General features: G+C 38.3%; 1 protein-coding gene across 1 annotated transcript in view; it reads left to right on the plus strand.

Annotated features, from left to right (window-relative positions):
• ZZEF1 (zinc finger ZZ-type and EF-hand domain containing 1) overlaps nucleotides 1-24825 on the plus strand; it is a gene marked incomplete in the record, with an annotated part of 3903331 nt that overhangs the window by 2911207 nt on the left and 967299 nt on the right. Inside the window, 1 exon segment of the mRNA XM_044082903.1 lies at nucleotides 15586-15863. Within this exon segment, the coding sequence (XP_043938838.1) occupies nucleotides 15586-15863 (278 nt within the window).

Below are 24825 nucleotides of genomic sequence, written 5' to 3' on the forward strand. Positions count from 1 at the left end.
CTCTGCAGACTAGCCATGGCTCTGTGGAACACAGCCTTGAGCTACCAAGTGCACCTACAGGCTCAATTCCTTCCAGGAAAGCTAAATACACTGGCAGATGAACTAAGCAGAAATCTCATGGACCCACACGAGTGGAAACTGGAACCAAGGATACTCAACATGTTGAGAAACAAATGGAGGAGCCCAGATATAGACATGTTTGCCTCCCCCCAGAACTACCAATTGGAAAAATTCTGCACAAGGACTCCCCACAAACAAGCTTGGAAAGTGGATGCCCTGTCCTTCACCTGGAAAAACCTGTCAGTTTATGCCTTTCCTCCTGTGCCTCTCCTTTTCAAGGTACTATTAAAGATCAAAGAGGACAAACCAAGGACGATAACTGATTGCACCAGACTGGTCACACCAACACTGCTACCCTCTTTTGCGCAGTGCGTCACTGCTGGCACCATGGCACCTGCCTCAGACCCCTGCCGTACTGTCCCAGCAGGAGGGCCAGATTCTGCACCCACAGCTTTAAACCCTGAACCTGGCAGCCTGGCTAAAATTACCTGATCTCTATGTTACCATCCCTCAGTAAGCAAGTGTTGGATGTCATTCTGAAGGCAAGGAGGCCTAGTACTAGAAAGTCCTATGCTGAAAAATGGAAAATATTCTGTTCCTGGAGCCAAACTCAGGTGATGGGCACAGCAGCGCCCAATTTACCTCAGATTATTCAGTACTTAACTGAGATGCTGCACAAGAGCCTTTCCTTTTCCTCCATCAAAATTCAGGCCTCGGCCTTTTCAGCTCATTACAACACAGAACCATCCCTCTTCTCTCATCCACTGATGAAGCAGTTCGTCAGAGGGGCCAAAACTTAAGACCACCCAGGAGATCCTCTACTCCAGCCTGGGACCTTAACTTTGTATTGGAAAAACCTCACTGTACCTCCTTTTGACCCAGCTGCAAATGCAAAGATGAAATTCCTTTCTTGGAAAGCAGCCTTTCTTTTTAGCCATCACTTCACCAAGAAGGGTATCTAAATTAGAGGCCCTCATGGCAGTGGAGCCTTTCATCATTTTTCATGTGGATACGGTGTCCCTCAGGACCAGTCCCTCCTTCATGCCCAAGGTGGTATCCAGTGTGGCCCTTAATCAGTCCATTCATTTGCCAACCTTCTTTTCTAATCCACAAAACAAAGGGGAACGCGTACTGCACTCATTAGATGTGCACAGACAACTTAGGTTTTATTTGGACAGGACTAAATCTCTCAGGAAATCTGAACAACTGCTGGTTGCATTTGCTGCAGGGGCAGAGGGGAAGGCCATTTCAAAGCAAACCATTTCTAAACGGATAGGCCATTGCATTAATTTTTGCTATAAGCACCATGCAAAACCTACCCCACAGGGGATTAGACCACATTCAACCAGGGCTGCATCTACCTCTACAGCCTTTCTCAGAAGTATCCCTACCAGGGACATCCTAGAAGCTGCTACCTGGAGTTCTGTACATACCTTCACCAAGCATTACTATTTGCCAGTTTTTTCTAAATCCAGAGCTGGCTTTGCCACTGCAGTCTTGCAGGGCCTTATAGCTGGTCCTAATGCTATCTAATTTCCTCCTCCCATCCTTAGCTTTGGGAATCTACCCAAATGTGATGACTGCAACAGTGAAACACGAAGAACATAGTACAGTTGTGTACACTTACCATAAATGTAGATGTTCAAGTGTATTCACTGTTGCAGTCCTAGTTACCCTCCCTCCAGCCCCCTGACTTCTATTGGCTATACCTCTATTCTTGCTTTCTGTGCTTAAAGCATTTTGGTGTATTTGCTTTTTATTTGGAGGTGTAACCTTGTATATATAATTGTTTCCCATTATGGGGCCACCTGACATCTGGGGCAAGAAAAACTGATGTAATGGCGTCTGCTGCATGCTGTATACCCCTGACTACCTGACATCATGGAAGATGAGACAGCAACCGACGCAGGACCGAAGACTTTGTTAATCAGGCCGACTGAGGGCTACTGCAAGCAGATAACCCAAATGTGATGACTGCAACAGTGAATACACTCAAACATCTATATTTTATGGTAAGTGTACACAACTGTGCTTTCTCATTCAGACTTCCCTTCTCCTCAACCACCCTTCCCAGATACTTGAAGCTGTTAACCTGTTCCACTATTTTCCCTTCTATCTCAGTTCTCAATCTTATGATTTGCCCCATTTGCTACCATTGCAGTATGTAACTTTTCATTGTGGTAAGGGAGCTGCTCAGTTTCAGACCAAAAAGCCCTTCAAAGGATAGTGAAAGTGGCAGAGACCATAACAGACTCCAAACTTCCAGCACTGCAGGAGTTATACACAGCACATTGTCACAACAGAGCTACAAAAATAATCAAGGATCCTATACTCCCTGCTTATGAGCTGTTCACATGCTTGTCGTCTGGCAAAAGATACTGCAGTGCGCACTGTAAAATGTCCAGGTTCAGAAACAGCTTCTTCCCTCAGATGATAAGACTTTTGAAACTGGAAAGGCCACAGAAATACCATACAGAGAGGATTATCAGCCTCAAACAGATGCCCTGCCCAGACCGTCTCAAAAAACTCCAGCTTTACTCCATCGCATATCGCCTACTCAGAGGTCATCTCTGCCTAACATACAAAGCTATGTCAAACCCAGAGCTGTTGGACATGCTCCACTTAAAGAAGTCCCAATCCCTCTGAGCTACAAGCTCTAGGGACCTAAACCTTGTCACCACAATAAACAGAACATGCTGGAGGGATAGATTCCTGTCCCAGAGACTTCCCATACTCTGGAATAAACTACCTATCTATATCAAACAAAGCTCCTCGTTAGTACTCTTCAAGAAAAATCTTGATGATTGGATGGGAAATAGGAAATTCACCCTGGGGATCACTTCTGTGGCCCTGCTCAACAGTGGCACAGGAAAATAATTTTCTTCGGTGGCAAAAGCCAGGGTACCTTTTTGGCTGGGCTTGTGTAGGCCCTAGGGCCGATAGCCTAGTACCTACCTATGAGCCTATGAACTCTGGCAATAAACTCAGGGAAGCCAGACACTGACAAGATATGGGGCACCCAGCTCCTTTGGTGCAAATAAATGAGAGTGAGTACAGATTCTAAACATAAACAATGCATATATGGCAATGAATATGCAGTATTATACTAAGTAGATCCTCTTATTCATGTAAGAATCACACACTGCAATAGGAGCTTGTGCTGTAAGAAATCATTCAGGTGCTGAAATTACAGCTAAGGTAAAGTGTGGTAATAAGTAGTAGAATAACCTGTTTAATGTGAAATGATGAATATATGGCTGTTGTATGTATATCTTCTCAATTCGAGCCTGATGCATGCAATTTGTTTAGACTGCACTTGTGTAGGCTACATGACAATAAAGTTTTCTTTGCCTTTTGACTTTGCAGGTGTCTTATCTGTACCCAGTTTCATCCCGTGTGCCTTCAATTTTGTATGCCATTCCGTTATCCTTTGCTGAAGTTTACTTTATTAATTTATTTAGGTAGTTATCAATCTTTGTTTATTAGAAGTTCCAACTGGAGTTTATCCCATTTTCAGAAGCCCGGGGAGAAAATCTCCACATATTAGGCAAATACTTTTTTAGGGCAAAAAATATTGATATTTTGTAAAATACATTGGATTTACATGAAAACACAACTGTATGAATGTATTTAGAACACATCACATAACATACAGTAGCCTAAGAATTTAAGGAAATACATATTTTTCATGAGGTAGTGGGTTGCAGAGAAATTACACAGTTACACAGTGGATGTATTATATAATGTGCTTATCATTTGGAAGTACAGAGAATGCTAGTAAAGAAGCAAGGGATTTAGGTGGAGGTATGACTTGAGGACAAGTAAGTTTATGAAATATTAGGTAGATTGAGATAGGGAGCTTTGTATATACTTGTATTAAGGAAAATAGAGTTAGTGGTAGTTACCTGGGAAGTGGAAGTTTTGCAGAAGAGAAATTGGGTAGAGGGTGGAGTGGCAGTCTGTAGAAGAATAGTGTAAATGACAGTTGTGGGAGAATGTACAGAGTGATTTCTTAGTGATAGATATATAAATTTACATGCATTAGATTAGGGTACATAAAAGTTATGTAAAGGAAGTGTAACTTTGATGGTGGAGTTTAGGTTGGGGGTAGCCTGGGGTAGTGCATGAGCACACCCAGTTATTTCACAGTGTTTTGAAGTCATGCTGTTGCTTAGAGTCTGCCTGTAATGCCACGTCATATTGCATACAACTTTATTGATGTTTCCCCTCTGACCTGTTTGCTAATGTAGTGTATCAGTAGTACGAACAGCAGTGGGCTCATAGCTGAACAGTGATGCATACCCACTCCTACTGGGAACCCCTTTCTGAGACCAAACATTGTTCATGCGTGATTCATTAGGTCCATGTACATGGCTTGCACTAATTCTGCCAATATTTCTGAGAGTTCAAACCACTGTAGGATTGCCCAACTCAACTTTCCTTGAGACCTTGTCATATGCTTTCTCCAAGACTAGGAATGCGCAGTTGGACTCTTTCCTCATTAAAAGCTTCTCAAATATGTGTTTCACTGCAAATGTCAGGTCAGTTGTGCTGCTTCTAGATCTGAATCTGAACTACTCTATCTTATCTTACTTTCTACTACTCTGCTTATTTGTTCAGTCAACATGTTCAGAAATTTTATGCAGTGCGACAGGAGTTTGATACTGCTGTACGGCCCACAGTTGTGGTTTCACCTTTGTTGTACACCGACACTAGTATGTTTATTCTCCAGTCGTCTGGGATGCGCCTTTCTCTTCAAACTGCTATGGGTATACATGCGAGCCGTGTTGTTTTCTGAGCCTGCTGCTTTCCCTAACTTCAGTTTCCTTAGTGTTCTTATTCTATGGTAGGCTGTACCTCTTCTTTCATCATAGGCTGTGTCTGGGGCAGTACAGCTTCTGTAGGGCTTTATTTATTCAGGATCTGCTGGAAGGATTCCTTCCATCTGCCTTTGATGCCCTGTGGACTGGTAAGCAGGTTGTTGCTGGTGTCTCTTAAGAAGAGTGCCTGACTTTCTTCATCTTTCTGTCTTTGCCTTGCACCCTGATATCATTTCATTTTGTGTCAGCTACTTAGTCACTTTCTAAAAGCTGGTAGAGTGCCTCTAATGCCTTTATCTTTACTATTGCAACTCCTCACTTAGCCTCTTTGTTAGCCATCCAGTATTGTTTCCTAGCCTGGTCTGTCTTTTCTACCTTTCATTTTTTCCTGCATTACTCATTTCTTTTGCTGACTTCTTGGACGTTTGCATTTCTTTCTTAATGCACCTTATTTCCACACCTGACTCAGTCATATACCTGTTCTGTAATCCTCATATGTGCTATTTTGAGGCACTGCTATCCTTCTTCAACTCCATCTATTTCCTCCCCTTCCTAAGGGTCTAGAGCCCTGGGTAATTCCTTGAATTTATTTATTTACTTATTTACATTTGTTTACTGGGAAAGTCTGAATGGACACAAGTCCTATTTCGGCGTTCTCACCAGTCAACTTCCAGGTCTTCAATCTAGTCTCCATTTATCTTGGAGCCTTCTCTGACCACTGCATGCAGCTGATTGTGACAACCAGTGGTTTATGCTTTGAGCCAGCTGTTTCATTGAGGGTGACTTTGCAGTTGCTGTTCCTTCCCCAGCACCTTTCCTTACTAGGAAGAAATTTACCTGAGATGCATGTTGGCCGCTTTTGTATATGATCTTGTAACTGTATCTCTTTCTAAACTATGTGTTAGCCGCCATCAAACCATTTGCCATACCGAAGTTTGTAAAGGCCACTCCTCCTTTATTCCTTTTACCCCACCCATGTGGACCGAGGCAGTCCTCATATCCTGTTCTTTGTCCTGATCTGCACATTTAGGTCACCCATTGTCAACACCAATCCATGTCATCTTGGTACACCTATAGGATGTTCATCGTGTTTCACTGCTGCAGTCATTACACTTGGGTTATCCTGCCGTCAGGCGGGCCCGCAGTTGGCCTGAGTTCCAAAGTCTTGGTCCGGCGTCGGTTGCTGTCTCCTCTTCCCTGACGTCAGTGCGACAGGGGTATATAAGAAGCAGCCGACGCCATTTTCTTCAGTCTTTCTTGCCGCGTGGTGCCTGAAGCATAAGCAGTTCGCAATTGCCGGTTGGCCAACTCCTGAGATTTCAAATTCGATTTCAGAACCAAAGTCTTCAATAAAGCTAAGTACCCCGTTGGGGAAATTTTTTCTTGCCTCAGACCGATGTCAGAAAAAGTTAATAATTATATTTCTTGTGGGAAGCAAATAGCTCATAAGGATTTTCATTCTTACTGTATTCCATGCCTAGGCCCAGACCACAACGTCACTAATATCGGTTTTGTGCTAGATTTAACAAACGCACTATTAAACGTCTGTTTGATTTTTCTCGCCATTACTTTGGTGGAAGTTTTAATTATACAATGCCGTCGGAACAACCGACGACCAGAATGCTTAAAAAGCGCAAAGATAAAGAAAGGCATCCGAGGCCCAAAACTGACAACAAAGCCTCTTCTAGGCCAGTCGCCGATTCGCCGGTTTTCAGTGAGGCGATTTCACAGCCCCTGACACCTGCTACCTCAGAACCACAGGCCGCGTCTGACTCCCACGTGGAGCTGCCTAGGCCTCTGGAGCCTCAAGGTGTTGGGCCTACGGAGATTCACCCTTCAGATGGGTCCGGAGCCGCTGAGCAGGCATCGGCTTCTGAGGGTGTTTTCAGGCCTACTCAACTTACCATTACAACTACAGCCAAGACTAAGCCTACACTAAAGACAAAGAAGCAAGTACAGCATTCACCTGGACAGGCCTCCATGCCTAAAAAACAGATGCTCAAGATGGCCGAAGACTTGATTACTCTGATCAGGGGTTCCTATCCCCCTCCTGATAAAAGGCCTAGGCAGGATACAGACTATGATTCCTCTGACCGGGTTTCAATATATTCTGATTCCTCTTCAGACCAGGGATATTCTCTACCCCCCCTATGAGGATTCTGATGCCGAGGAATCCATTTCTTCAGCCTCTCCTCCTGAGGATTACTCTTTTGGGGAAACTTTACATACCATGAGGGAGCATTTCCATTGGGAGGGCCAGGATTACTCAGAATCCAAGAAAATGCTCAGAGACTTTCTTTTGCTGACTCAGCACAGGCCCCTTGCTATTCCGCCAGTGTTGGACATTTTGGATGATGTGTTCTCTGAATCTAGTTTAAACCCTGATTCTTTACCTCCAGCTCCAGTCAAGTCAGACAGATACTACAGAGTCCCTGACTCTCACAACTTTCTTTACAAAAACCCTGTTGCAGACCCAGAAACTATTTCCCAGGGTCCCAAAGGGGTTAAAGCTTCCACGGCTAAGAATCCAGTTCCCTCGGATAGGGACTCTAGAGCATTAGACAGATGGGGAAAGAAAGTGTACACCTCTGCAACTTTAGCAGTGAGAGCTAAGAATTGCCAGTTTCACATGCTTAAGTATCAACAATACCTACTGTCTCAATTAAAACAGAAAATGAGTATAAATGCAGAACAACCTCACTTTAAGGAAATGCAGGATTTATTGCATGCAACTGAACAAGTGGGAAAGCATACTTTGCAATGTGGTTTTGATTCATTAGAAGCTTCTTGTAGAGCAGCAGTTACAGGATCTGTGATTCGAAGGCATGCTTGGTTAAAAGAACAAAGTTTGCCAGATCATGTTAAGGCAAAATTATTGGATGCTCCTTTACAGCAAGATAATTTATTTGGTATTAAGGCAGAAGAGGTATTAAAGAAAATGGAGGATAAGGCAAAATCTATGCAAACAGTAAAGGATTTCTTACAGGTACAGCCACCACGATTTAGCAGAAATTGGCCTACTAAGAATTGGTCCTTTCCAGTGTCAGGCCACAAAGAGGCAGATACAGACACCCAAGAGGCAGATCTCAGCCACAAGGTTCTTACAGACCATGACAGTGGGGTGCTTCTAACACAAAACAAGGTGAGGATAAGTCACAACCTTACAGGAAACAGTCCCAATGACTTCCCCCTTCCAATGCCAAACTCTTACCTTTTGGCAGCTCCTTTAGGGGGGAAACTAGCACTTTTTTCTCAAAACTGGCAAGCAATCACCCAAGACAAATGGGTGCTGAATATTGTGTCTCAAGGTTACAGGTTCCACTTTCACAGTTTACCAAGGCTAAAAGAAATGCCAGACCTGCCACAAAATCAATGGGCAGAGGCACAAAAACAAATTACAGCTGTCATGGACATGAGAGCTATTAAAAAGGTACCACAGCAGGAAAAAGGACAAGGTTTTTACTCAAGACTCTTTCTGGTACCCAGAAAGGACAAAGCCTGGAGACCCATTCTGGACCTTTCCACTCTAAATACTTACCTGGATGTTCCGAAATTCAAAATGCTGACACTACAACAGCTCCTTCCCATGTTGGGCAAGAAAGCTTGGCTTGTTACTTTGGACCTCAAAGAGGCTTATCTGCATGTCCCTATCAGGCAAAATTGCAGAAGATACCTCAGATTCATAGCTGGTTCAATGCACTGCCAATTCTCTGCACTGCCCTTTGGCTTATCTACTGCGCCCAGGGTCTTTACCAAGTGCCTGGTACCAGTAATTGCATTTTGCAGACAAAAAGGAATTCAAATATACCCATATCTGGACGGCTGCCTAATTCAAGCAGAGAGCAAGGACATTCTTCTACAGCATCTGGCATTCGTAAAAAGTTTAAGTTGCTTAGGGTACACAGTAAACGAAAAGAAATCAAAACTAGTGCCCTCACAAAAGATAATATTCCTGGGTGCCAGCTTAAATACAATGGCCCAGATGGCTTATCTCACACCAGACAAACGAGGACAACTGACTCAGTATTTTCAATTGATGGCAACAAAGTCCCAACTCCCTGCAAGAAAAATTCTGCAGGCCTTGGGATTCATGGCATCCTGCACTCTACTAATTCCATATGCGAGACTGCATATGAGGAAATTACAATGGTACTTAAAAAGTGTTTGGTCTCAACATTCTCACAGCCTGGAGACAGTAATACCTCTAATTCCCTGCCTACAACAGGAGTTTCGATGGTGGGCACAGGCATGTCACCTCAACAAGGGTCAGCCTTTCACTCTTCCCACAACCAGGCAGACTATAACAACAGACGCCTCTGATTACGCCTGGGGTGCACATATGGCAGGAAAATGTATTCAGGCCAAATGGACCACAGAACAAATGGCTCTTCACATAAATCAAAAAGAGATGTGGGCTGTACAAAATGCCCTAACAGCTTTCAAGGACTTTCTGCATCCAGGACAATTATTAAGGACAGACAACACCACAGTGATGTGGTACATAAACAAGCAAGGGGGCACTCATTCTTACCCCTATGCAGGCAAGCCATGACCTTGTAGAACACGGCTATAATTTATCAAGTTCATCTGCAAGCACAATTCCTGCCAGGAAAGATAAATACTCTGGCAGACGACCTAAGCTGAAACATCGTGGATCCTCACGAGTGGAAATTAAATCCACAAGTTTTCAGCATGATAATGCAAAAATGGGGTGCCAGGACATAGATCTCTTTGCCTCCCCACTGAATTGCCAACTACAAAATTCTGCACAAGGACTTATCACACACAAGCATGGAAAGTGGATGCTCTTTCGTTCAGGTGGAAAAGCCTAAGCGTTTATGCATTCCCACCACTGCCTCTCCTTTCAAAGGTACTCCTAAAAGCCAGACAAGACAAACCACAGATGATTCTGATTGCTCCAGACTGGCCACTCCAGCATTGGTACCCACTCTTAAAGAACTTAGCTCAAGGCGCACCTTGGATTTTGCCTCAAATTCCACACCTTCTGACTCAGCAAAACAATCAGATACTGCACAGTCAACTCAAAACCTTAAACCTGGCTGCATGGCAGATTCATTAGCCAAACAAACAAATTCTCTCTCTAAAGTTGTTATGGATGTCATTTTGGAGGCCAGGAGGCCTAGCACCAGGAAATCTTATTCAGAAAAGTGGAAGAGATTCTGTGCCTGGAACCAGGCTCAAAACCTTGATCCTCTGGTCCCTAACATTCCTCAGATATTACAATACTTGATTGAGATGCTGGACAAAGGACTATCCTTCTCATCCATTAAGATTCACGCTTCTGCCACCTCGGCTCATTACAACACAGATCTTCCTATCTTTTCTCATCCTTTACTAAAGCAGTACCTCAGAGGGGCTAAAAACATAAGACCGCCCCGGAGAGCACCTACACCAACTTGGGACCTCAATTTCGTTTTGGAAAAGCTCACTTTGCCTCCTTTTGAACCAGCCAATTCAGCAGAGTTAAAATATATATCATGGAAAACTGCTCTGCTTCTGGCAATAACCTCAGCACGAAGAGTCTCAGAACTGCAGGCACTAATGGCGGTGGAGCCTTTTATCATTTTCCACCAAGACAGGGTTTCTTTAAGAACAAACCCTTCCTTTATGCCTAAGGTGGTTTCCAGTGTGGCTCTTAACCAATCTATTCACTTGCCAACATTTTATCCAAATCCCCAAAATAAAGGGGAGAGACTTCTACATTCCTTGGACATACACAGGCAATTGCGCTTCTATTTGGACAAAACAAAAGCTTTCAGAAAATCTGAACAATTGTTTGTATCATATGCTGTGCAGGATCACAGGGGAAGGCAATTTCAAAGCAGACCATTTCTAAATGGATAGGACACTGTATCCAGATCTGCTACACACAAAATGGGAAACCTGTACCTAGTAATATTAAACCACATTCCACCAGGGCAACTGCCACTTCTACTGCCTTCCTTAGAGAAGTACCTACCAAAGATATATTGGAAGCTGCAACTTGGAGTTCAGTGCACACCTTTACCAAGCATTACCATTTGCCTTTTTACTCTAGATCCAGAGCTGGTTTTGCCACTGCAGTGCTGCAGGGCCTCATAGCCACTCCAAATCCTCTATAGAACCAGCCACCCAAACTCAGCTTTGGGATTCTACCCAAGTGTAATGACTGCAGCAGTGAAACACGATGAACATAGTACAGTTTTGTACCTACCATAAATGTAGAAGTTCGAGTGTCTTCACTGCTGCAGTCCAGGTTACCCACCCGCCAGCCCCTCTTTCTTATCTGGGTCTAACCTATACTACCTATGTGGTGTATTTGCTGGTTAATAAAGGTTTTATTTTTACCTTTTTTGTATGTTTTATTAGCAATATGTATTGCCTACCATTTTTGGGGGGCACCTGACATCTGGGGCAAGAAAAACTGAAGAAAATGGTGTTGGCTGCTTCTTATATACCCCTGTCGCACTGACGTCAGGGAAGAGGCGACAGCAACTGATGCCGGACCAAGACTTTGGAACTCAGGCCAACTGCAGGCCCACCTGACGGCAGGATAACCCAAGTGTAATGACTGCAGCAGTGAAGACACTCCAACATCTACATTTATGGTAGGTACAAAACTGTACTTTCTGAGACTGCTGTCTGAATATACTCTCTTCCTCACTATCACTACCCTGCTGTGGCGCATAGGCTGATATTGTGAGTAGTGCCCTATCCTGACTCTGTAGTCTGATTGCCATGAGTCTTCTCTCTAATTCTGATGACATCCCTCATTATCTTCTGAAGCCTCTCCTGCACCCCAGTTCCCACACCTTTTCTAGCCAGTTCTCCTCCTAAGTAATAGACTGTAGATCCCAAACCAAGTGGTTTTGCTGCACTGCCTTTCCATCTTGTCTGCAGCCTCTTCCTTACCATCATGTCATCCACTTCAAAGCCCCATCCTATCAGTGAACCTGTGTTGATTGTAGCAATTTTTAGTTCGTGTTTGACTGGTTGATTGGTTTTACTTCCAGATTTCACTCAACAGAGCTATCCCAGGTAACACAGGATGGGCAGCTAAGCACTGGTTGGCCAGTAGCTTATTGACTCAGGGTTGCTGGGCCTTATGATGGGCATACACTGATCAGTAGGGGCACATGCATCCTCCTGCTGTTAGCATGGATCCCTGGCATATGTTCTCAATCCACTTATCACCAGCAAATACGCATCCCCAGTTGGCGACATTAGTCAACGTGATTGAATCACCTAGAGCCAATTTTTACACCATTGAGTGGTTAGCCCTACCACACACACAGTCTGTGATCTCCAAAGTACTTAGTCTGTATAACTCGTCCCTCTATAAGACACCATCTAGAGTCTTTGGTTAGTATGAGATGGAAACCATCAACATGTTTCTGGGAGGGAGAATAACCCCACAATGACACGGGGAGGACAAACAGACTTCATACAGGCATTGACATAAAAAGGTGTTACTGCTCATTGCTTGGAGTCTAAATAAGAAAATTAACTCCCTACAAGCTCTCTTCACCATAGAGAATGCTGATGTCTGTGCAGTCACAGAGATGTGGTTTAAAGCCATGGGCAGCACCCCAGCGGTTTTTAGGCTATAATGCCTCTGACACGTTTAAGTCAGCTACTCACAGGCAGGGACTGCAAGGGACGGTGTCTCAATTTACATCAAAAAATAAAAATTCCATAGGGTTGGTCAAACAGGATGATGCACTTGAACTTCCCCATGTTCAAATCACCATAGGCAAAATCTCATACTACTTCATTGCAAGCTATATGTCTCCCTCCATGACCCATGTAACTCAATGTATTTAAGCTTACTGGAGACACTCACCATCCGATTCAAAAACTAAAACCAGGTGAAGGCATATAGTAAATCATTTTGTTATCCTTCTCAATTATAGCGAGCATCATCTGCTCTCTCGGAGCCTTATTCTAGGTCTCTCTGCTTTTACTCCGATAGTAAATCTATCACAGGAATCCTAAATTTAGGAATATCTTCTAAAATTTAATATTATATTGTACAGAACAAATGTATCCTATCTGTTAGTTAATATGTATGTCAACGTCTCTTCTATGGAAATTGTATGTCAAAAGTCTGTCCTTAAAACTATGTTTTGTAAAAAAAAAATGTTCTCTTGGAGCTTTTTTCCCCGGGTCTCCACTGAAAATGGACTTGTAATGCAGTTGGACTCTCCCTGTCAACAAATGTAAAATAAATAAATAATCCCTACCACTTCAGTTCTTGCCTGTAATCCTTCATATATCCTTTTAACTAACCTTATTATTGTACCAGGGAATGCAAATGCTTCCAGTGCCCTAATCCTAAAATCCCATCTTACTCTGTCAAAAGCTTTCTCTGCATCAAGACCCAACAACAGAGTTTTTTTTTTTTTTTTTTGCATTCTGCTTCCCTCTGGAATGTCATTGTTCTGTTAATGTTATTAAATGTTTGCCTCCCCTCTTCAAAACCACACTGATCCATATCTGTCAATTTTGGCAACATCTTTGCCATTCTTTTAGCTGTTTTAAAGAAACACGTTTTATAATCCTAGTTTAAAATTGAAATGGGTGTATATGAAGCTGGTTCTGAAGGGTTTTTGCCATCTGTAGGTAACACAGCTTTCTTCCAAGATATTGGCGTTTCCCTTCCTTTTAAAATACTGTTAAACAAAGTCTTCTAGATCTTTATTATTTTCTTCTCTCCTAATTTCCAAACTGCCACAGGAATATCATCTGTTCCTAGAGCTGTTCCTGAAGATTGATTATATTTCACTGTTATCTCATTACCTACTATCGTAACTGTTAGTTGTTGAGCCTCGTCTACCTCTAACCTTGGCATAATTAAGTCTTCCATAAATTTTTCCATTGTACTCTTTCTTGAATTTCAAATTTCTCTGCTGTATACAATTTTCATAAAATTTCTGGAATATTATTTTGTGAAATTTTGGAGCTTACATTGAAAGGCCATCTAATTCCTGACATGCAAATAAGTTGGTTATTGAGGACAGGTGAAATAGATATTAAGCTGTGGAATGTAAGGAAATGCTTAAAAGACATTGGAAATCTGTGAATTGGATAAAGGAAGAGGTACAATTTAAATGCATTGTTTTGTGAGGGATTGGCATAGAACTGAAGTTGGAAGAATGGGATATTGAAGCATGGATGATAACAGGGAGTGGATGATTTGATTCTTGCTAGAAATTAATTCCTGCAGATAATGGTGGCATCTAAAATCAATTGACCAGGAAGAGAATGTTGGTTAGTACTGCACTAGAAGGGTACAAAGGTGCCAAAGATGGGTGGAAGGAACAGTAAAGAGCATCATTGTTCTAGCTGCAGTACGTGGCTGAATTTGATGGATCAAAGACTTGTTTTCATTTGTCATCTACATACATCTGAGGAGGCCAAAAAAACAGAACCCAAATTTGAGGTGTTGAAAAAAATGCATTTGACAGATGTGTATATTTCCATAGTCTCTAAAAGACATGGAAAACAGACCATACTTTTTAACATTATCATTACCAGGAAAACAACACAGTTTTGTCTGTATTATCTACTTGTGGCTGTTTTGACTCCTTCCTTTCTCTGTAATTTGTGGTAATTCTGTGTAAACATTAGCAAGCACTAGTAAATGGCACTTGGATATGTGTTGGCATTGTGGATATTTTAATCTTAATCTGTTGCTCAGGTGGGGTTGTGTGTCTCCAATGGAAACACTGCTGCGCTTACACTACCCTGGTTGTAGCTTTACTGGTAATAGCTTAAAAAATTAAAGCATACATTTCAATGACTTTGAATAAATCAAGTTATTATGCTGCAGATTCTTCACAATTGAAGTGGTCTTAACATCTTGGTTCCAGGTACAGATTTTCATACTTGGTAAAAAGAGTATATTTTATTGTACTTTGTGGTAAGCTGCACTTGTGGAGGGAGGGACAGAAGAACTGTTAAGAGTTGTTGGAATCTGGGGTTGGTGGCCTGAGATTATCCTTATTGATGGGGGTTTCTGGTAGAAGAAGTGTGTGTGTGTAATTGCTCACACACATACATACACACACACCTGTCTACATATATTCTGAGATGGTTTATGTGGTTTAGAGGTTTGCTGATTTTACAGATCATCTGACTTCCCAGGTGTAGAGATTTGTACACATTTATTGTAGTACTTTCATCTTAGTGTTGTACATCAAATGCTGTAAAATTATTCCTGTTTGAAGTGGCATGACTGTTTGTGCAGATTCTCGTGCATGTGGTCTCATTTTTCTTCACAGAATAAGGAAGCAGAGTATGTAGTTAAACTATATGTCTGAATGCTAACTTTCAGGCATTTTGGCCAGTACTTCATTTGATTGATAGTTGCTGCAAGAGAGAGCTGTCTTTTCCTAGCACACAAGAGCCGTGGACTTCATTATCTTAAGTAGTAGTATGCACAAACACATAGTTTGTATGAAGGGGACATGTGAGGGACTTTGCCATTAGCTTAAAATACTTCATTTGAATTTTACTCAAGTACTGTTTTCATATTTGTGTGTGTGATTGGTACTTACAACAATGTAATCTGTGTCGCAGTTTCAAAAAATAAAAGCATTTATTCAAAAATTTGAAACCATGTTTTGTGCTTATGTAAGCATAAATTTTGAAATGCAGATTCATAGACTTATGAAAACTAAAGCTTTTACATGATTTTTTTCAGGGTTCTTCATTTCCCTTGATAAATTTGGAGCAGATTCTTCCCTTACTTTTCCAAGTTGTGATATCCAATGCAGGCCACCTGAATGAAACCTATCACTTGACATTAGGACTTCTTGGAAAACTGCTGCTGCAGATCTCCCCAGCAGATGCAGATGCTGCAGTAACCGTAGCTCTGTCTGCAAAACATTCTCTCTTCAGTGTTGGAGATGGGGTTCACATACAAGAAGGCTGGAAGACTACACAGCTTTTGTTTAGCCTTGGAGCAGTCTGCTTGGACAGGTAAGCTGCTGACTGTCTCAAGTTATCAAGGCCTAATATTCCTTTGCTACACTTTCTCCTGATGTTTATGCAATGTAGTACAACATAATTGCTAGGAATTAGCATTTTACAGGGAAAATCGTATTGCATACCTCTCAGCTGTCCAGATTTTCACAGAATGTCCATTTTTTTTGCATCATATTTTTGGTCTGTTCCTCAAAATACATATGGTTTTCTGACAAATCACAGAGGATCGAAGTCACTTAACTGTTGATATACATTTAAGTTTCACACCTCGAATCTGTTAGAATTTGTGTTGGCATGCACTTTCTGTTATTTTAGCAACTTTCTAAGTTTATAATAGCTATTTAAACTATGGCCCTATTTTTGGGCCTTTGTCCCCACAATAATTTTAGGCTTTTAGGTTTTGTTCAGATTTCTTGCAATAAAAAGCTGAGCAATATGATTTTATTTTATATATATATATATATATATATATATATATATATATATGTGTGTGTGTTACTTTTTTTTTTTTTACCAGGATATTCCATTTGGGTGGTAGCCCATTTTCAGCGGAGGCCCACAGAGACCATTATTACAGAAATTTTACAGACAACGATATTTAGCAGGTTTTAACAATATTTAGAAGATTTAGAAAAACAGAATATTACAAAGACTAATATTTTGAATATTTTACAAAAAAAATCAATACAAGTAAAAAGACAGTATGTGAATATTTTCAAAATGAAACACCAGAAACATGTAATAAAGTAGAAACTGAGTACAGAGGTTAGAATAATTGTGATATGTAGCAGTTAGTGCCTGAAAGCCTAATAATTTGTGCTTGATAAAAGTAATGTATAAGGTCACAGTTTGCTGCTGTAGTCATCTGGTAAATCTAATGTATGTGAGGATTTCAGGAAAGGGAGGCAAGCTTGCTAGTGATGGAAAAATAGCAGAGAGATGTAGAACAAGGAGGAAAAGGATAGAAGGGACAGTGAAGTTAGTAAGGTAGAAAGCTGTAAGTGAGGAAGCTACAGGAGAGAGTGAGAAGAGGGCAGGAGATATCAATTAGGTCCAGTATGGATGTATAGAGAGTGAAAAAGTAGAAATATATGTTGAGAGTGAGAGGTGAGGGCCAAATATCACAGTATAGCATTATAAATTGTGTTGATGGTCTCTTCTGTTGTTGCTTTGACACCTTTATTCTTTAATGTAACTTGAATGCTGCCTTTTCTTTCACTGTTGCTTTTGTTGATGGTGTAAGCAAACCAAACAGAAGGGTCCCTTTTCAGGGATAACCCCCAAACACTGTTTGTTAAATGACTTAGTCAAAGTCAAACACAGAAAGTCAAAACTGTGGAAGGAGTGAAACCCTTTACCTTTGGCTACAGGAAGCAGTTCATTAACAGAGTAGAGCTTTAGTTCTTTATGCTAACTGCCAGGCATTCGTCATTATGATGGATGCAAAACATCACTGTGAAAGTCTGTGTATTGGGATACATTTAGCAAATACAGCTTTGCCAAAGCTTTATTACTAATGCATCTTTTTTTTTCTTTAACCACCTTTTTTCTTAGTGATGACATTGTGGTCCTTGCCCTTTTCCCATTATATTTTGCTTTCAGTTACAATAGGCACCATGCTACCAGTTCATCCTGTAAGCGGAGAACCAATAAAATTATACAGTCAAAACAAAAGAATATAGTCTACTGGGATACTCCAAGGTTGGTCTTAGATCACAAGTGTGATTTTAAACTTGGATTGTCCTAGTGGACTATGTAGGTTCAGTGCAACTGTATTATTTTGTTGGTTCTTACTGTCATTTCCCACTCGCGTAGCTGAATACCCTGTCATAACCCTCCAACAAGCTAGTTGTTCCTGTTCCAAGGAGGAAAGGTTATAGGTGTTTATGTTCACTTACACAGGAATGGGAACTGAAGATTGCCAGGGTCTTGTCATACTACAGCTTGAGGCTGTTTTCATCTTAGCTTTTCTAAGACAAGAGCAAACACTGAGGTCATAGCACCAGAACATCTCACCTTAGTGTGTAATGTCTGTTCATTAGACGTGCATCCTGCATGTTAGTGAGATCCCTATTTGCTGTCCTCATATTTTCTACATGGTGCAGACTTTGACATCCCCACTCTGGGCCAGTAATCAAGGAACCTGAATCCTCACCACTGAAACTGCAGAGGGATGTTCACTTGGAACAAAAATGGATACAGTCAGTATTTCAGATGCAGACCTTTCTACATCAAGCACATTTCCCTTAAGGGCACACTGGGAGCATGCTCAACCCCAGGGTCTGGGTGTCTCTCTCTGTCTCCCTGCAGGTCCTCAATAAAACTCCCCACTTGCACAGCTGTATTCAGCACCCTGTCTGTGAAATCAGTGTTTGTGTCCCTGGTTATGGTATCTTCAGCACTTAAGTAAAAAATGTGAATTTGACAAGTAATAACCTGTTGAGTTTTAAACCTTACTCCGGGCTCTTTTCTTGAGAGAATGAGTACGGTGTAATGTCTCTCTTCTTACAGGTATGATTGCTCATCAGGAATGTAAAGTAATTCTTTGGATGCTTTCTCCCATATTTCTCTGTTGCGTTATGCTACCTAATTGGTGTTTAACCTCAGTTTTTCATTTGGTATTCTAAATATGCACAATTGAAACTCTTTTTTTCGCATCTGCAGTATGCTTTGATGTTTGTTTTTCATAACTTTAGCTGATTTTGGTTGACCTTTATTTCTGTAATATTTCCGGCCTGCTGTGTTTACTGTGTTTGACCCTCATAGAAGTGCCCCAAATGGGCTCCAAATGTTGCCTAGACATAATTTCCCTCCCATATCAATTCCAAGATTAAAATAACCGATCTAGGACCATGGCTGGCTGGGTAGAAAATTAAAACTGTTTGGCATTTCCCAGAACTATTTCTAGGCAGCTAATATCCAGTTTGACTCATAGTTAACCTCCATAGCCAGACTTTAGCTGAAGCAGTATCTTTCACATAGCTGTAATCTATTTTGTGCAGTGTAATTTACTGTTTGAGCCGTAACCATCACATGTACTTTCACTTCAAATATTTCTTTATTATCCTGTTGCGGTGATGTAGTTTGACCTTTTAGGATAGTCTCTTGTCTCAGAAAATACAAACTGATTACTTGACAGTACATCAGGCAGTGTTATATGTGGTAAAATGTCTTGACTTGCTTCTGTGATAGCATATTTATACCTGATGGCTGTTAGTCAAGTATGGTCATCTTTCAGGTAAGGGTGATGATGCAGCATGCTTAATCATTAAGTCCTGGAGTGCATAGTTTTGTTTAATTTTATGCAGTAAATTACTGTGCATTCATTGGGTATAGTTGCACATGAACTACATATTACATAAATATGTAACGAAATCCCTCAATAACTTTCATTCCATTTTAGCAATGCAGTCTCAAGAGTTTGTACTTTTGACATTTTTTACCCAAGTCTTGCAGTCAGTGTGTTTCAGAGTACCTTGTTTATGCACAACATGTCAGTTTTCTTTTTTTTTTAAAACAAGTTTTAACATACAAAATAAATATAACAATCTTATGCAAGCAGTTAACATATAAACAGTTATAACATTTGATAAAACAACTAAAGTATTTACAAAGACATCCACTCTAAATCAAATCAGTTAATTAAACTGTAACATCTTACTAATGAAACTAAGACTGTTTTAACAAGTTTTGTAAGGTATCCCATATATTATAGTAAGATGTTTTCCTAATGGTTCTTGACTTTATAGTCATTAGTTCCATATGACACACTTCAATCATAACATTTTTAAATTCATTAAATGAAGGAGGAGTATCTGAAATCCAGTTTCTGGTTATTATTTTTCTAGCCACTGCTAGAATTGACCATAATAAAAGAAGTTTAACTTTTTTAACACATGTAGGAACAGGGGTGTTAAATAATATAAGTGATTTAGAGACTATGAAATTATCTGTGAAAAGAGCCTGCAAAAAATCATTGATTAACATCCAATATTCCTTCAGTTTTATACAATCGTAAAACATATGTGCCCAATCAGCATTTATTTCTACAGTACATCTCTTACATATGTTGTCTTTATTGTTTATTTTATTCATCATTAAGGGTGTTTAGAAAGATCTATGTAAAAATTTCCAGGTAAAAAGTCTCCAATTAATAGAATAAGTAGTTTTATAAGCAGATTCCAATATATATTGTTTATCTTGTTGTTTTGGTGATTCACCATTAATGGAATTGAAATAATTCCAGTAATTATCTGAACTATAATAGGTTTCATCTCTAATAATTTTATGTATGTGTGAGAGCTTACCTTTATCAGAAACCCTATGTTGTAAATTTAATATCAAGTAGTCAATCAGAATTGGGACAGATTCTTTAACTGTTAAAGACATTAAATCAAGTTTGTTAGTAAGATGTTGTCTAAATGTTTGAATCTCTAACCAACATGTTTCTCTCAAATCTAATTCTTGCTTTAAGAAGTCTAAATTTTTTACTTTATTGTCAGACAGCATCTGATACCAATACTTTAAATTATTCTCTGTGACTAGAAGAGTTCTTTCAGAGGTGGATGATAAAAGAATACCTTGTGTATACATTATAGGAAATAAGATAAAATTCCATTCCTTATACTTAGGATGTATATATATAAAGTTACGATATCAAATAATAATATTTAATGGGTAACTAGCTATATATTTTGGTGTAATAGATAAGGTACAAAACTCTTTTAGTAACCATAACATGGGATTGTTTATAATAGTATTTTTGTGTATTAACGATATTTTTGTGAAGTGCATGCTAATTCATTCCCAATATTCCTTCCATTTTGCAACATATGACTGATCTATTAGCAATGTTATAACTTTTATAATAGAAGAGATAGCATATAAATTAAAGTCTGGAAATGATATGAGACCAACTATTAGTATGTTTCTTTAATGCAATCCTAGGTCTATTAGGTGCCCATAAGAAATTTAACATTTGTGAATTTAATTTCTTAATAATTATTTTTGTAGGTGGGAGTATTATTGATTGTATTATGTATAATATCTTAATATTATCATTTTAATAAGTGTGAGTCTTTCTTCCATGGTAAAAACATATTGTTCCAGCTATTGAAATGATTTTGTATATTATGAAGACAATTACTATAATTATTATGTATAATAGATTTAATATCTTTAGTTAATATTATGCCTAAATAAGTTATTTGACCTGAATTGGGTATGTATTTGAGAAAATCATTAGTGAGAACATTTTTCCCTGTGTATATTGGTAATATTTTAGTTTTTCTTCATTAAATATCAAACCAGAAATATTCTTGAAATCTGTCATCTTATCAAATAATGACTGCATAGAAGAATTTGTTCCTGCTGATGTAATTAAAACATCATCTGCAAAAAGTTGGATTTTAGATATTGTATTTTCATCTATATCGAATCCTTCTATATCATTGCTGTTTCTAATCAAATTAGCCCAAGGCTCCATTATTAAAGTAAATAGTAATGGTGAAAGTGGACACCCTTGTTTTGTACCTTTTAATATGGGTATTTTTTGTGAGACGTATGTTCCTATTTTAATGTAAGCCAATGCTCCTTTATATAGATGTTCAATTAAATTCACAAATGTATCAGAGAAATTTGTACACTTCAGTAAGATAAACAAATAGTCCCAACTTACTGAGTCAAATGCTGAACTTATATCAAGGCTGATGAGTGTCAAATCTTTCTTTTTTCTGTTTGCATAATCAATCAGAGTTAAAGTTCTCCTTATATTATCAAAAGTATTTCTATTTATAATAAAGCCTGTCTGATCTATATCTATTATACTTGGAATGATTGTCTTTAATCTGTCAGCAAATATATTCATGAACATTTTATAGTCAACATTAAGTAATGAAATAGGTCTATATGAAGTGCATCTAGTTGGATCTTTATTGGGTTTCAAAATTGGTGAAATAAATGTGTATTGCCAGGATGGGGGAATTGACAACTCATTTTGAGCTGAAATGAAAACCTTATGTATTAATGAGTAAGTACTCTTAGGAAGGATTTTATAAATCTCAGGAATAATACCATCATTACCTGGTGCTTTGTTTGATTTAAGTTTATTTATTTGTGTGATAACCTCTGTATATGAAATATTTTTAGCTATTAATCTAGTCTGTTGTTTATTAAGTTTTTTGTTCATGTTTGTAATTATAAAGTTCTTTATTTTATCTTTAGAATCCATATTAATGTTATTATGGTTAATGTTATGAAAGTGATTTCTAAATTCATCTAATATTTCTGGTAAACTAGAGACATTCTTCTTTTTCCTTGGAGAGAAAATTTCTTTGATGTGATTTTGTTTATTCAGCCTTTTTGTTTTATTTTTAAGTCTATGTAAGTATTTGGGACTTATTGAGTAAGACAAAAATTTATATTTCTCTAATGTTATTTTGACTTTGTGACTTAAAATTTCTTTGTATTTCTCATTTAATTTATTTATTTCCTCAATGACTTTTTTGTCCATAATATTTTCCTTATTATTATGTTTATATGAGTCTAATTTGTTTTGAATGTCTATTAATTCATTGTCCCAAGATTTCATTTTATTATTATACCATCTGATACTTTGTCCATATAAATAAGATTTTAGAGCATCCCAAATGTAAATAATGGAGACGTCAGGTGTAGTGTTTAAGTCTAAGAAATGTTGCACCTCTGTAAGTATATAATCTTTATAATCTTTTAGTTGAGTTAGGTATGCTGGTATTCTTTTGATCTGAACATTATAAGTAATATTTACCATAAATTCGAAGACAATTGAATTATGATTTGATATAGGGCATGAAATGATCTTAGAATTAATTAGGTCTGTTACCAGTTGGTTAGAAATAAAGACTCTATCTATTCTTGAATAAGTTTTATGTCTGTTAGAAAAAAAAGTATATGGTAATGATTTAGAATCTGTCTGATTATTAATATCATTCAAATGATATAAATTAATGAAATCCTTTAAATGTTTTGCATTGGATGTGATTTTTCTTTTTCCTATAGTAGTAGTATCTTTTTCATGCAGGATACAGTTAAAATCTCCTGCTAAAATAATATCTTCTTTAGAAAATGATATAATCTTATTGGGATGGTGTTTCACTGTATTAGTGCCAATTCCTGGTATCCAGTATACATTAATCAATGTATATGTTTTCCCATTAATCTGTATTGTAACCAGGCAGAACATTCCTTTGTCATCTTTATATGACTTAATAGTTTTAGGTATGGGCATATTTTTGTTCCATAAGATAGCCACTCCTCTTTTCTGTGTGTGTTCTGAGCTAACCAAGACTGTATATTTATTAGTGGCTAATTTATCTATATCTTTTTTCAGGAGATGTGTTTCCTGAAGGAATATTAAGTTGGCTCTATGCAGATTAATATATCTCATTAAACTTGCCCTTTTACATGGGTTATTCAATCCATTAATGTTTAAAGAAATTCCTTTTAAAGTTACCATTTAACTTTTATAAACATATAAAACTTCTAATCAGAATAACATTTACTAAAGTAAGTATTATTATGTCTCCTCCTTTAGGTGTTCTATTAATTATAGCTGTATTTAGTGAAAATCTTATGGAATTTTGTGAGATTTTAACTTTTATTTGTAGTGACAATGAGTTTATAAAATGTGATGTGGATGTCAAAACTATATACACATAACAATAATCAGGTGAAAATATTGTTTGGATTAAACAATGCATCCAGCCTGGAGTTAAAAACTCCAACTTTGAGTAGCAAATACCACTCAAGTTATCCCCCTATCCTAAGCAGCAGTACTCCAGCTGCCACCAAATTAATTAAATACTAACTATTATTAACTAAAGTTAAACTCATTTATTTTGAGTATCTATTATAGCAAGACTTAAACAATTTATATAACAGCTTCGTATAATCATATAAAACTTTTATAATCAACTTAATAATGCTATGTACATCTATTCTATATAATGAGTTCATTATCATAATAGCATTCTAACAATCTTGAAAGTGGGAGCAGAGAAGAGAGAGGGAAAAAAAAGAGGATACCCATTTGGCAGTTAAATAAAAATTTGTAATGATAGGTTCTTATTATATGTTTATGCTCATTTGAATTCAGTAACATTTGTTATCTCAGGCTATTATGACTCAGACATTACTTATATTAGAGTATTCACATTTTCTGCCATAACAGTACTGTTAGTAGTTTTAAAACTTTAAACTACATGCACTAGAAGCTTCATTCTCTTACTTATTCTTACCATTTAAATAAAAATGATTATTCTCAGCATATAAGTTAAAAGAACATACTAGAAAGCAATGTTGATCCCTAGTTATGCATAAATCATTGTGATGAAAGCCAGCTATATCTTATATATCTGCATTGCAGCTTTAAAATGTATCACATGACATTTTCTTCTGAAATAGAATCATAATAATGCACATACTTATTTATCTTAGTTAAAATAAATGCATTATAATATTATATATCCTTAAATTATAAGCATCTATATGCATTAAAGTGCAGCAATTATATAAGCTTTCAGAGTCATATATGCATGAGTTTTAGCTTCTATGCATTCTAAATTATCTAATTTGTTTACTATGGCATATTAAGCTATTTAAAATCATTATAACTTTTACATTTTATAAGTTACATCTTAAATAAGTAAATTATTATAAAGAAAAACTCACATTTTGTTGTCATAAAGTTTGTTTTTCATCACAATACCGCATTTATAGCAGTTCTACTTCCTGAAACAGGTTTAGTTCTTGAATTTGCGACGAGTCTGTGTGAAATCAGGGGTCAAAGTTCAAAATGGCTGCTTTCAGCTTCTCTGTGCATTTTCTGAATGTTGAAGCTTTTAAAACAGCTCGAGGACACTATTCATGAGGATACCTATAACTTAAATTGTCTCATAACATTCTGGCGGAAATTTTA

This window comes from Protopterus annectens, chromosome 9.part0, assembly GCF_019279795.1.
Source record: "Protopterus annectens isolate FY-2018-M chromosome 9.part0, PAN1.0, whole genome shotgun sequence".
NCBI lineage: Eukaryota > Metazoa > Chordata > Ceratodontiformes > Protopteridae > Protopterus > Protopterus annectens.